The 15,289-nt window shown below is 40.2% G+C and overlaps 2 protein-coding genes across 7 annotated transcripts in view; one reads left to right on the top strand and one right to left on the bottom strand.

Moving 5' to 3' along the window:
* Window positions 1-15,289, top strand: part of LOC309496969 (protein NLRC3-like) — a 213,465-nt gene that overhangs the window by 50,470 nt on the left and 147,706 nt on the right. For 2 of the 6 annotated variants that reach the window (XM_082167169.1, XM_082167168.1), the window contains one exon: window positions 983-2,131. The exons of 2 other annotated variants lie outside the window; for them this stretch is intronic. In XM_082167169.1, the coding sequence (XP_082023295.1) occupies window positions 983-1,506 (524 nt within the window). In that variant the 3' untranslated portion in view covers window positions 1,507-2,131. 2 more of the 6 variants (XR_014205301.1, XM_082167170.1) reach the window with 2 other exon arrangements.
* Window positions 1-15,289, bottom strand: part of LOC309497034 (uncharacterized protein) — a 221,368-nt gene that overhangs the window by 104,483 nt on the left and 101,596 nt on the right. The gene's annotated exons all lie outside the window — the stretch shown is intronic.

Here is a 15,289-nt window from a genome sequence, read left to right as displayed (position 1 = left end):
ATATGTTTTAACACGATGAAGACCTTTCTCAAACAAAACAAGTCCATATTTCATCTCTGGAAGCCGGGCTAAATGAGCAAGCACTGTTACTGCTTTCTTGGCATGGGCCAGACCGTCAGTCACCTCTCAGATATTTATTGTAGACATTAAAGAATACATGAAAAGAACATTTCAGTAATCACACCGGAGACTTCTATAACTAACTAAAATCTCATAAGCTTAGAGAAGTCATTCAACTCATTTGATATTTAGAAGGAAAAATATTGATTAATACCTTGATTATAATCACTCATTAGATATACATTGAGACATAATGCACAGATCCAGTACACTGATACTGTTACACGTCTTTCTCATCTGTTTGTGTTCACTTAAGATATAACTGACTGTTTGCTAGGATACTTGCTAAGATGGGCATGTTGATATAATTGTGTGAATTTGTCCGTTCAAGCGCAAGACTTTAAAGAGAACTCAGTATTTAGGCGCTGTTTGAGATGTGCAAGTCTCTTTAACGTTTTGTGCTTAAATGTTTAAATTGGCAAGATTTAAATAATAAATGACTGCTCATATTAGAGCATATTCACTTGCATTGAACAATTTACAGAGTGACTTTTTTTCCATGTTTTTGATCATCGCTTGTTGTAACATATTGGGAACCCAGAATGATTATCCATTTACTGACACATACATTAGCCAAACTCTGTATGTCTGTTTTACGTCTTGTTATTCTCAACAAACCATATCATAGATGTGTCGTCAGATGTGAGATGAACAGCAGTGCAAGGACAGAGAACCGTTACACCCCTATTGCACAGACCCCTATTCTACCATGATGCTCTAAGTCGCTTATCATGTGAACAACATGGCCACCTTGCAGAAGACCTTCAGACTGTTCTGACTCAGGGTGCTTTATCTCTTCTGACAGCTTCATTAAAAGATCAGATTCATAATTCCTGATTCTGATGTGTTTTCTCTCCATCAGATTTCCATCAGCTCACTCTGGATCTGAACACAGTGAATACACACCTCAGTCTGCCTGAGGACAACAGAGAGATTACTTGCACTGACACAGTCCAGTCGTATCCTGATCATCAAGACAGATTTGATCATTTTGAGCAGGTGTTGTGTAGAGAGAGTGTGTGTGAACAACGCTCTTACTGGGAGATTGAGTGGAGTGGGTATGTGTTTATATCAGTGTCATATAAGAGCATCAGCAGGAAGGGAGAGGATAAAGAGTGTGTGTTTGGATATACTGATCAGTCCTGGAGTTTGTCCTGCACTTCCTCCAGTTACTCATTCAGACACAATAAAATAGAGACTAAACTCCCTGTAAAGCCCATCAGCAGTAGAACAGGAGTGTGTGTGGATCACAGTGCAGGAACTCTGTCCTTCTACAGCGTCTCTGACACACTGAGCCTCATACACACAGTCCAGACCACATTCACTCAACCGATCTATCCTGGGTTTAGGGTTTATTATAATGGATCATCAGTGAAACTGTGTTGATGAATGAGAATAGACTGATGAGAGATTCTACCCATAATGCTTTGAGCTGCATGATAAATCAGTAACAGTGAGATGTTCTAGAGTCTCTTATTGTCTCTTCATTACATTAATAACACAGCTGACCTTCTGTTTGTGAAATAATGAGAAACAGGCAGTGATACACAGAGAAGAGAGAGGAAATATGAGACACAATGAGACTCACTGAAACATGTCTGGATGATACGAGCAAAACTAGACTTTCAACTCTAAACTCAGTTTAAGACATAACTGAAACTAGTCTGTGGAAACAGGAAGATTCCTTTAAATGTCTGAATTTTGTGACGGGTCTCCTGCTCTTCCTGTTGAAGGTGTGGTTGGTGTTGTAGGTGTTGTCCTGCTGATGTGCACCTGTTCTTCTGCTAGAAAACCTTAGGCTTTGTTTGTATGGTGTGCTCATTTGCTCCTGGTTGTTTTGTGTTTGCTTTTGGCTTCTAGTTTGTTAACGTCAACCTTGTTATTAGTTTTGAGTATTGTTCTATCTGATACTTTTACATCATGTGTCTGACAGAAATTGTATTTCATTACGTTTTGTTTTTAAAATGTATTTGTCTACTTATGTTAATAAATATTTTTGGTTGCAACCTTACCAACCTTGCTTTCATTTGTCACGGCTCTGAGCTGGTCGTGACAATTTATTGAAGAAAAACAGCGTGTAAATAATTTAAGGCTTTTATTTTAAAGTTCGACATTGTGTGAGTGAAATCTGCTGTTTGCCTTCATTAATGTGGGTAAAAATACTGTTAAAGAGTTTAATCTTATACATCTGTTGCTACTTTCACATACAGTTTCACACATCTTCAGTGTTACGATCTCTGTGTCTGAATATACAACAGTGAGGAAAACATTATGCTTATATTCAAGATTTACCATTAGTTTTTTTTTTTTTTACATGGTTTCCTTTTGATATTACTATCACTACTACTACTACTACTACTATTATTAATATTTTATGTATTTTTATTATTATGCATTTATTTATGAATTATTATGATTAGCTTTCTTTTGTTTTCTGATTTCTTATTGATTAATCATTACTGTTATTTTGTAATATATTTGTTTTTTCATTTCATGTCTGAGTGAGAAACAGCCTGAAATGAAAATTAACCAGGGGCCTGTACCATGAAGGTAGCTGAACAAACTCGAGGTTACAGGATTAGTTTTGAGTTGACAAAACCAAACCGATGCAATCAGGCTTTATTGGTACCATGATGCAGCTCATCAACTTTCTCTGTCAACTCAGGCTTTGATCCTTAAGCTATGATTACTCCACGCGCGCGTGCACATAAAAGAGTGACGTCGACACTGAACAACCAATCGCGGGTAGAGCGAGAGCAATATATTTTTCCGCGGAGGAGCAAGAGATAATCATTCAGAATTACGATGAATTTAAATATGTATTTCAAGCTCGAAACAATACGGTCTCTGCTGCCAAAGCAAGAGAAGACTGTTGGAGAAAGATTGCTGATTGTTAATGTGTAAGTTAAACAAATACGTTCTATATTTATGTAAAATTATGTAGGCTATGTATGTGTAGCTTATATGTGTAATATAGCCTATAGCCTATTTTTATAATATATATAAAAATGATACATGCACATGGCTATATTACACATAGGCAACACATACATATATACATAATTTTACATAAATATAGAACGTATTTGTACTACTAAGAAAGCTAGGGAATCCTATCATAAGATTAACAGAATAATAATAAAGATTAAAAATAATTCTTAACATGTATTATATTGTATAGAAGCCTACATTTGTGCAATTTGCTTAAAAAAAAATAAAAAAAATTTGTTCATGTGATGTCACCCTATCAATATATCTTACCGGCAATTTTATAAAAGCCCTCTTTTATGGACATGGCCGATGAGCGAGGACCACCTTACGAATGGTTCGACAAACCGTGTTTTCCCCTATAGCTTCTGTGCGTCACCCACGTGCAAGTAGCCTATGTACCACTTGCAAAAAAACGCAACGCAATACCATTTGCGGTACAGTAAGTGCATGAATTCGACGTGTTAAATTCTTTATGTGCGGCTCAAGAAGTTCGCAAAGATAAGACATTCCTTCCGCGGAAAATCTGTATCTTTCATACAAGTAACTATCAGGAAAAGCAAGGGGATTTTGTCTGGCTAAAAAGTGCTCGTCAAACAATTTGCGCTGAGATGTCCACAGGATTTGGAAGAAAAGGTGAAGTAACAGACACTGGGAATAAGTTGCGTCACCTGTATGTTTCTTTGCTCTCAGCTGATTGGTCAAACTTCAGTCTGAGATCTTGAATCCAGAACATAACCTGCCCCGGAGCAGGTTAGCCGTGCAGCGTAAGATACCATGGCAACGAACACCGATTAAAGCCAAGCTACTTTCATAGTACCTAAAACCCAGGGTTGGCGGAAACTAAACTGAAACATAGCTGGCTAGCCACCTAATCCGGCTTCATGGTACAGGCCCCAGATGTTTTATTTTGTTTCTGTGCTCGACTTCCTGTCCCGTACAATCTGCCCTGTGCTCTCCGGCATCCAGCAAAAATAGAAGCTCTGCGTATCTGCACAGGAGGGCTGCTGTAACGTTATTTAGTGATTCTGACAGGGCAATTTAGCTCAAAAGGAATTATTAATTAATTTATAGGGAATTCGAAAGAATCACTTATTACGACCGAGCAAATGACTCGTCTAGGGTTCATGTAAACCGGCCGCAACTATCATCTCTGCAGCGGATATAAATATCCAGACTATAGTGAAACACTATTTATTAGCAAGGTAACTTAGATCAGCAGTTTAAGACATTAAATTCGTAAGCACATAACACAAGTAACCCTTCTCTTTAAAATACAAACAAGACTTTATTGATTATTCTAACACATAAAACTAATATCTAACACGCACACACACATTCATACGAGTTGCAGAAAGAAAGAGAGTGAGGAAAGAATGGGTTTTAAGAGATGATGAAATCCCAAGTTTCTATATGCACTTATAAGACATGACCTGAACGAACCATCAATCATTAATTTAACCCTTCTATTGTTTCTTAGGCGGGTTATTAAATCTATATCAATGCACCAGTTCAGCTTAAGAGTCTGGAGGCTACTTGCTTGTCTTTGCTTTTGGGGATTCCCTACGTCGGCGTGAAAGAGGTTTTCCCGGTCCGTTGGCTGGCGTCTCCTCGTGCCTGGATAGAGGTCCGGGGCGGCCAATTACGTGGTGTGCTGGCGGATGGATGGAAAGTATCTGAAGCTGGAAAGCAGGCTTTGCAGTCGAATCGTGGACCGAAACTTTACCGCAAAACTTAACTTAGAACCTAAACTCACAATGGAAAAGAAAAGAAAACTAAGAAAAGAAAGAAAATTGAGATGAGAGTAGATGGATGGCTTGAATGAAGCTGTTTAACCCATGTTCTTCTGAGTCTGTCAAGTCACTCCGTCATGGCTTTTCCATGATCATTTTTGAATCTACTTTTTCTTCATCTTCTCCTGCTCCAGCCCAAAGCTTTGTTCGGGTCCTAAGATTTTAAACTCAAATGTTTGTCCAGCCTCCTGGTTATTTGAGAGGTGGCATTTTCTTCACTTCTCATCGTAAATCATGCGTTATCTGTGATCCCCTTATTCTCCAGCGCTAGCAGAGAGTGCAGAGGCCACAGTTTAGACATCATTACTATTATAAGAATACGAAACATTTTACACAGATTTCAATCAAGCCATCTTTTGAATTAAGAACATACGATCATACTGATAGGTAACAAGACACACTTTCATTCAAACATCTAACAGTTATAACAATTACATGACTTATATGGGATCTAAGCAGATAAGACACACATATAGGTTGTAGACACAATATAGAATTATGTAGTTGAACGATGTTTGATTGTAAGTCCATCAATAATTGTTTTGGGGTCAATGACTTGGGGTCATTGAGAGTTCCTTAAGAAGAAGGAGGTCTGTTTTGTATATCTGTCATGGGATCGAGCAACCTCTGCCGTTATCTTGATCGAGCTCTAAACGGTGCCATCTCTGAACCAATCAGTCTTTCCAAAACCATCTAACATTGACAACGTTCTTCCTTTAGTTGCTTTAGTTGCCCATAAAGTTCTTAGGTAGACTGGCTGCAGCCTGGATTTTATGGCTCTGGATTGGTGATTTGGGGTTTGGAATGTTGAGTTCTGTGTGGAATTATGTTTGAACAAATCACCTGGAAGATTCATTTGTGTTTGGTTCGCGGGCTGTGGATCGCCGGAGCTGGGCCAGAGTCGGAACGCAGCCGTTCCCCAGTCAGTGAAAATACACACATTGACTTTAATGGAAACATATTGACTTCGCCGCCGTTCCAGAGCGGATCCGCAGCTGTTCTGCAGTGGGTGGAAATTACCCGTAAGACTGAATTAAAAATGGCTGTCAAAAATTAATGCCTTAAAGGGACAGTTCACCCAAAAATGAAATCTATAATTGAATCACCCTTTCCTGTATGAGTTTCTTTCTTCTGTTGAACACAAAAGTTCTTTGGTTATTTTGCATTAGCATTTGATATTTTTATTATTAAAGGTGCACCGATTGATCGGCTGGTGACCGGAATTGGCCGATTTTCACGTGATCTGACAAATACCGATTTTATGCCGGTCAAATGCACTCGGGCGCTGCATGATTAACATCGCGCAACATCAGCATCACACGTGCACACGAAACACACATGTAGGAAATCTCGTGAATTACGTCCGTTCAGACGTAACAGCGGCAATTGCTGCATTTTTTCAATTGCCGTAAGTGGGGTTAATGTCAATTAACAGTAAGGATGAAATACTACAACTATGGAAAACAGAATAGAACATTTTATAAGGCCAGAAAAATAGAATAACAAGTTAAAAATAGAGACGATTATAACCTGTAGGCTATTTCATATTGTAGGCCTAGACGTTGGTGAGCGACACGCCTATTCCCCGGGGAGCAGTGCGATAAAAACACACACACAAACACACACACACACACACAAAACACAAAAACAAATTTGATACCAAAAATAACAAACAAAATTAAATGATGTGCAATGAAGCTGATTATTTGTACTATTCTATTGAAGAACGAGACGAATGTAGAGCGCTTCTCCCTCGTGTGAGCGAACACACATTGGGAACGTTTGGGCATTTCTCAACGAGTAAAGTCATAGCCGAGTGGTAGAACTTACGTTTTCGATCATATAGATGACACGGGTTCAAATTCCGAACCAACTTGGACTCCTGAATTTTTTATATTAGCCTATTAATGCATTTATAGCCTATTATTAATGCAGAGAGATTTGTCTAGTTCTACAACTATATTACACCATAGTTTTTTGCTTATATTTATAAAATAAAATTACCACGCATTTCCATTTTACACTAAGGAATAAATATTATAGCCTACAATGACTTTACTTCTGTAGCCTATAATAATTCCAATCGTAATTTCAAAAGCAGTTCTGTTAAAAAAAATATATAATGCTAATTCAATAGACCACATAAAATATATAAAATAAAGATATGCAACAGGCACGTTTAAACACAAACAATAAAATCAGAACCAGTATTCTGTCACGTTCATGGTTCCAGTGGCAGTAATGCATATGGCTTTTCAAAATGTCACAAAGCATTTTGAGATTGTTTTGAATGAAATGTTGAAGTTTATAATTAAGTGTTTTGTCACACCACGACGAGTGGCGCTATGCATTGTTCTAAAGTCAGGTTTTATTCTGGCATGTTGAATTAGTGTTCGACAAACGCGGCGGCGCGTTCATTTAAATGAAGAGCGCTTCTCACTCGTGTGAGCGAACACACATTGGAACGTTTGGGCGTTTCTCAACGAGTAAAGTCATGGCCGAGAGGTAGAACGGCCATGATGGCCGTGATCATTTAAATGACACGGGTTCAAATCCCGAACCAACTTGGACTACTGAATTTTTTATATTAGCCTATTAATGCATTTATAGCCTATTATTGATGCAGAGAGATTTGTCTAGTTCTAAAACTCTGTTACACCATAGTTTTTTGCTTGTATTTATAAAATAAAATTACCATGCATTTCCATTTTACACTAAGGAACAAATATTATACAATGACTTTACTTCTGTAGCCTATAATAATTCCAATCGTAATTTCAAAAGCAGTTCTGTTAAAAAAAATATATAATGCTAATTCAATAGACCACATAAAATATATAAAATAAAGATATGCAACAGGCACGTTTAAACACAAACAATAAAATCAGAACCAGTATTCTGTCACGTTCATGGTTCCAGTGGCAGTAATGCATATGGCTTTTCAAAATGTCACAAAGCATTTTGAGATTGTTTTGAATGAAATGTTGAAGTTTATAATTAAGTGTTTTGTCACACCACGACGAGTGGCGCTATGCATTGTTCTAAAGTCAGGTTTTATTCTGGCATGTTGAATTAGTGTTCGACAAACGCGGCGGCGCGTTCATTTAAATGAAGAGCGCTTCTCACTCGTGTGAGCGAACACACATTGGAACGTTTGGGCGTTTCTCAACGAGTAAAGTCATGGCCGAGAGGTAGAACGGCCATGATGGCCGTGATCATTTAAATGACACGGGTTCAAATCCCGAACCAACTTGGACTACTGAATTTTTTATATTAGCCTATTAATGCATTTATAGCCTATTATTGATGCAGAGAGATTTGTCTAGTTCTAAAACTCTGTTACACCATAGTTTTTTGCTTGTATTTATAAAATAAAATTACCATGCATTTCCATTTTACACTAAGGAACAAATATTATACAATGACTTTACTTCTGTAGCCTATAATAATTCCAATCGTAATTTCAAAAGCAGTTCTGTTAAAAAAATTATATATATATATATATAAAATGTTAATTCAATAGACCACATACAATATATAAAATAAAGATATGCAAGAGGCACGTTTAAACGACAAACAATTAAATCAGAACCATTATTCTGTTACGTTCATGGTTCCAGTGGCAGTAATGCATGCACGGCTTTTCAAAATGTCACAAAGCGTTTTGAGATTGTTTTGAATGAAATGTTGAAGTTTATAATTGTTTTGTCACACTACGACGAGTGGCGCTATGCATTGTTCTAAAGCCAGGTTTTATTCTGGCATGTTGAATTAGTGTTTGTCAAACGCGGCGGCGCGTTCATTTGGATTTATTTTTCTCTTAACAGCTAAAATAACTTAATAGGCTACTCTGTAGTTTTTCGGTCATACAGATAAGAGTAGAGTATAGCCTACATCGTTCAAAACTGTAAAATGTATTCATATTAGGCTAACGACAAAAGTCTCTTTCTCCGGGAACTGCGCGTCACAAAAATGAACCGAAAGCCACTCGCCTCAGCTCAGTCACGATACGAAATTAATCGGCTATCTAAAGCCTGTCTATCTGTCTAAAGCCTGATTATGTAATCCATATGAAACGAGGTAGACCTACAGATGATCTACTCAAAAATGTTTAGCTATCATGTGAGCGCTTCCCAATAAGGAAAGGACAAGGAAAGGGTGAAAATCTCGCTCTAATTAAATCTAGGCTAAATCGCCCCGAATTAAATTGCAAAAACAGATCAAATACATGTATTTGTCAATGCTGCGATATTGTTTCCTTTAAGTTCATTATTCTATAAATGTTATTTAGTTTAACAGCAGCACGAAGCTGTGGTTCGAGATTTATTTGAATAATAAAAAAATTATAAAAACTTTTTTCACAAATCGCACCCTGGTTGTAAGGATTCAAAGATCCCTGTGGAATTTAATATTGAGTTGAAAATTTTGTTCATGACAACAAATGAACTTGCGTTTGAAGATTGTATTTAGGCTAGTTTTGCTTGGAAAAAGCTGGCCCAAACTGAAGTATAGCGTTTTAATTCTTCAATTATTGAAATAGGCCTATTAAATATTTAGTAATAAACATTTATGACAGAAATATTACTACATAGCCTTAATTATTTAATTCCTTCATTATCAACACTTGAATAGCCTGTTGCTAATGTCTAGAATAGTCTAGTGTGAATTGCAAACTCTTTGTTTTAAGTCAGTCTCAGATAGCCTGTGGGGGGTTTGGAGAAGGCAGTAGTTGCTTTATCGTGGTGTCGGATAGCCAGCCTGATTCAGCCAGCAGGCAAAGGCTAAATTCTTTTAAGGATTAATCTCAAAATCTCCAAAAGTCCATATGTAGGCCCTATATCTTATTAAACTATAAATATTGTAGTTTTATTGATTGTATAAAGGTTTTCCACACACAATTTCAAATTTAGCAGATACAGAGCTCTTTAATTCGCGATCAACCTCGTTTTATTGTAAGGTGAATTCAGCAAGGCATGCTGTGTCTTTGAAGCAACAAAGACTATTTGTTACAGTTTTTTCTTTCGTGATTTGTGTGGATGACACGCAGCGACATATACAGTATTATCAGCTGTATGGTGTTTTTTTACCCTGAAATGTTTAATTTCGAGAGAGACCCGGAGCGCGCAGTGAGGGAGACAAAAGAAACTTAGGCTACTAAAAGATCCAGCGCGAGAGAGAGGCAAAGAAAAATGCCTGTTCTTAATTTATGTTGCTTTGAACTATTTTTGTTTTGTACCGTTTTCATTTTTTAACTTAGCTGCCATTTCTTTGACAATAGAAATTTTAAATGTTGCAAGAATAAGATTCTGTGCTTCTTATTTTGCATCGCGAAGGGAATTGTTATGATGAGGCGAGGACGAAGCAGAGAGAGAATCCATACGCAAAACTAATTTAATGAAACAAACAGAAACTCCAGGGAAAACAAAGGAACACAGAACTCAGGACAGGAACATGGAAACAGCTACACATAAAAAGACAGGGGAACACATGACAGACAAGAACAAGACAAAACCCACACCGTGACATAGCCCCCCCTCTATGGGCGGCTCCCGACGCCCTAACAAAACAAAAAACAATAGTTCAGGAGGGTGGTGGAGCGGAGGCGGACCTGGGGGCGGGATGGAGGGCCAGACCCGTGGAGCGGATAACGACCTGGAGACTGCGGCAAGACGGGAGGCCAGGGCGGATCAGGCTGTGCAGGCGACCAGGGCGGATCAGGCGACCAGGGCGGATCAGGCTGTGCAGGCGACCAGGGCGGATCAGGCTGTGCAGGCGGCCAGGGCGGAGACGAACCTTCGGGCGGCCAGGGCGGAGACGAACCTTCGGGCGGCCAGGGCGGAGACGAACCTTCGGGCGGCCAGGGCGGAGACGAACCTTCGGGCGGCCAGGGCGGAGACGACGGTTCAGGAACAGGAATCTTGTCCGAAGACACAGGCGTGGAAGACGTGGTGTACACAGTCTCTGGCTGGGCAGGACTGACGTGAAGCTTTGGCTCTGGCTCGGCAGGACTGACGTGAAGCTCTGGCTCGGCCGGACTGACGTGAAGCTCTGGCTCGGCCGGACTGACGTGAAGCTCTGGCTCGGCAGGACTGACGTGAAGCTCTGGCTCGGCAGGACTGACGTGAAGCTCTGGCTCGGCAGGACTGACGTGAAGCTCTGGCTCGGCAGGACTGACGTGAAGCTCTGGCTCGGCAGGACTGACGTGAAGCTCTGGCTCGGCAGGACTGACGTGAAGCTCTGGCTCGGCAGGACTGACGTGAAGCTCTGGCTCGGCAGGACCGACGTGAAGCTCTGGCTCGGCAGGACCGACGTGAAGCTCTGGCTCGGCAGGACCGACGTGAAGCTCTGGCTCGGCAGGACCGACGTGAAGCTCTGGCTCTGGCTCGACATCAGCGCGCTCTGAGCTTGACGGGACCAGCGGCGGCGAGGGCTTTGAGCTGGGTAGGACCAGCGATGAAGAGGGCTCTGAGCTGGACAGAACCAGCGGCATAGAGGGCTCTGAGCTGGGCAGGACCAGCGGCGAAGAGGGCTCTGAGCTGGACAGGACCAGCGGCATAGAGGGCTCTGAGCTGGGCAGGACCAGCGGCGAAGAGGGCTTTGAGCTGGGCAGGACCAGCGGCGAAGAGGGCTCTGAACTGGACGGAACCAGCGATGAAGAGGGCTCTGTGCTGTGCAGGACCAGCGGCGAAGAGGGCTCTGAGCTGGGCAGGGCCAGCGGCGAAGAGGGCTCTGAGCTGGACAGAACCAGTGGCATAGAGGGCTCTGAGCTGGGCAGGACCAGCAGCGACGAGGGCTCTGAACTGGACGGAACCAGCGATGAAGAGGGCTCTGTGCTGGACAGGACCAGCAGAGAAGGAGACTCTGGGCTGGCATGAAGTGCAGGCTCGGCTGGCCTGGCCTGAAGCTCTGGATCGGCAGAAGCGACGTGAACAGTCTCTGGATCAGCAGAAGTGACGTGAACAGTCTCTGGATCAGCAGAAGTGACGTGGATAGTCTCTGGGTCAGCAGGGCCGATGAGAGGAGGGAGATCGGAGAAGTCATCAATCTCTGGATCAGCAGAAGTGACGTGGACAGTCTCTGGATCAGCAGGGCCGATGAGAGGAGGGAGATCGGAGAAGTCATCATCCCTGGTAGTAAGCTCGGTTGTACAGATGACTTCTTTAGCAGGAACAGGACTGGCGAGAAGTGCAGGCTCGGCAGGGCTGACGTGGAGCACAGGCTCGGCAGGGCTGGCTTGAAGCTCTGGATCGGCAGAAGCGACGTGAAGAGACTCAAACTTTGCAGGCATGACGTGAAGAGACTCAAGCTTTGCAGGCATGACGCGAAGAGACTCAAGCTTTGCAGACATGACGCGAAGAGACTCAGGCTTTGCAGGCATGACTCGAAGAGACTCAAGCTTTGCAGGCATGACGCGAAGAGACTCAAGCTTTGCAGGCATGACGCGAAGAGACTCAAGCTTTGCAGGCATGACGCGAAGAGACTCAGGCTTTGCAGGCATGACGCGAAGAGACTCAGGCTTTGCAGGCATGACGCGAAGAGACTCAGGAAGCGTGAAGGCGGCCATCCTGGGAATCAGCATTAGGCGTGGCCGCCTTCTTGGCTGGAGACTCTCCAAAGCTGCTGGATTCATTTTTTTTTTGGTCGGTCGTTCTGTTATGATGAGGCGAGGACGAAGCAGAGAGAGAATCCATACGCAAAACTAATTTAATGAAACAAACAGAAACTCCAGGGAAAACAAAGGAACACAGAACTCAGGACAGGAACATGGAAACAGCTACACATAAAAAGACAGGGGAACACATGACAGACAAGAACAAGACAAAACCCACACCGTGACAGGAATAAACTCTATCGATGCAACCCTGTTTTAAATAAATAAACTGTCCCGACACTTTATTTATACCTTGAAATGTGCAATGGGTTTTTAAACTTAATTAATTTTCTTTTTCTTTTACATTTTCCTTTTTTATTTTTTGCCTATTGTTATTTTCATTGTTTATTAATTGAAAGCAATACTGTAGGCTATTGTAAGTATTTTTCTGATTTGTTCTGTCTGTTTTGAAAAATGTCTTCTGTTGCTATGGCCGGGTATCACTGTCAGTCATCTCAATTTCGTGAATGATTCACAATAATAATAATAATAATAATAATTTAGCAGATTAAAGACGATCATCTTCATTTTCTGGTGGCTGACAGTCTTCCTTACGTCGTCTTTGCATCGGCTCAACTGGAATGTAGCAAATTTATGTTGTAATGTACAATTGATAATTAAACAAGATGCTTGCCTTTAATAAACAGATACATATTTAAGCATCAAGAATGGTAAAACATGAACACTGTCGGCTACACTGAGATTCGATCTCAGATCACATTAAGCTCCGCGAGGCTCATGTTGTTGCGTTGACCACAGAGCTATCGCCTTATGCTCTTACAAAGCCTCATTGATGTGGCCTAATATTTTTCTATTGCAATGTTTTATGCAGAATTTTTTTCATTATTCAATTTATTCAATTTAATTTCAGTATTGTGATTATGAATTCGTTCAATGTTTCATTTGAATTGATTTGCTACCAGCTTTCAATTGCTTTCAATGAGCCGCGGCGCGGCGGCAGATTACGCAATAGAGAGAATAAACTGACACTTTGCAAAGTCTGTGATTGTAGCGCGTCTTAGCGGTAAGAAGCTGCAAATACACACCCGTAAAAAGTATTATTCTGGGTGAGTACCATCTGTATGTTTAAAACCCAACCAAGGAGCACCTTCAGGGATTATTTCACAAGATCCTACACAAACAATGTTCTCAATGCTCGTGTAATGTATGGACTTAATCAAAATGCTCTAGACATCATAAAACCTTCCCCCTCTCCCCTGTTGTCATCATCCCTCAGTTCTCTTCAAAGACCGTTATCACCTCTGCTCTCCTGAACGATCTCAGCATGAGACTGTGTCTGCAATCCTCAAAGACAGCACGAGAGTCCAGACGGCACGAGCCATAAATTTGGTCAAAGACTATAGAGATAAACTTTATTATATGGATAAACTTTATTTAATATATGATTGACCTGAAGAATGAAAGTTGGATTATATACTTATCATATACTTAATATTTTGCTCATAGCCATGTGAAATAGCTCTATATCTCAGACGGGCTGCAGCGTTAATTTAACGTGAAACAATTGTAATTTTTGCAACAACAAATATTTTTAATTAGGGATGCACCGATACCACTTTTTGCCACTTTTTCATTTTTGGTACTCGTCGATACCAAGTACCGATACCGATACCCGATTTGTCACTGCATTTGTAATTTTTAAATGTATTAGTAGATAAACCAAAAGAATATAAATCAAATTAGTTGGCTTAATTTGTTCATCAAATATATATTTATTTCAGTTATTTTCATGCTTAATTAAGCCTGCAGTCTGTTACTGTCACTGTTCATTCTATTGCTCTATCATATTTTATCTTTCATTTAATAGCACAGCACATATTTAGAGCTGCTTCAGCAGGGCTCAGTGCTGAGGATCGGGTCAGCGGTACAAATGATTAGATACCAGTGAAATATCAATTATTTAATCCAAGTTTGATACAACAAAAACTACCAGCCTAATTAATGTGAATTTAAAACATTATTAAAGACAAGTAAGCAGTCAGTAACAAAATAAGAGCAAATAATCGAATTACAAATAGGACAAATAAATACAATCGAACAAAGAATGGCTACAAATGAAATAAACAGGGTTTAGAGTTTTTCGGGTAGATCTAACAGGCACAGAAATTTGAATAAAGTCATCAAATGTGAAAAAAATGCATATTCATTACTGTCTAAATTAAATATAGATGGATATTTTTGTAAAGTTGAAAAGGGTAGCCTATTTAGTCAAGAGCAGTGAGTAATTTATTTGTCCTTTGTTTGATTAACATTAAAACACAGCAGCAGGTTTATTATATATATATATATACACATATACAGACCCTTTCCAAAAAAATTTAATATCATGGAAAAGTTTATTTATTTCCATAATTCCATTCAAACCGTTAAACTTCCATAGATTATAGATTCAGGGCCCACAACTTAAACGATTTCAAGTATTTAGTTGTTTATTTGTACATAATTTGGGCTTCCAGCTCATAAAACCCACGAAAACAGGATTTAAAAAAATTAGAATATTACATGAAATCACACAGTAATTACACAGTAATACCATGGTCATTGAACCAGGTTTAGGTTCTTTTGGCAGTGTGGGCAGGTGCAAATCCTGCTGGAAAATGAAGTCAGCATCTTCATAAAGCTTGTCTGCTGAAGGAAGCATGAAGTGCTCTGAAAATGTCCTGGTAGACGGCTGCGTTGAGTGGACAGCACAGTGGACCAACACCAGCTAATGACA

The sequence above is a fragment of the Leuciscus leuciscus genome (assembly GCF_965113295.1).
Source record: "Leuciscus leuciscus genome assembly, chromosome: 4".
NCBI classification, from domain to species: domain Eukaryota; kingdom Metazoa; phylum Chordata; class Actinopteri; order Cypriniformes; family Leuciscidae; genus Leuciscus; species Leuciscus leuciscus.
The sequence above is the reverse complement of the archived record's forward strand: the minus strand, read 5'-3'. Positions and strand labels throughout refer to the sequence as shown.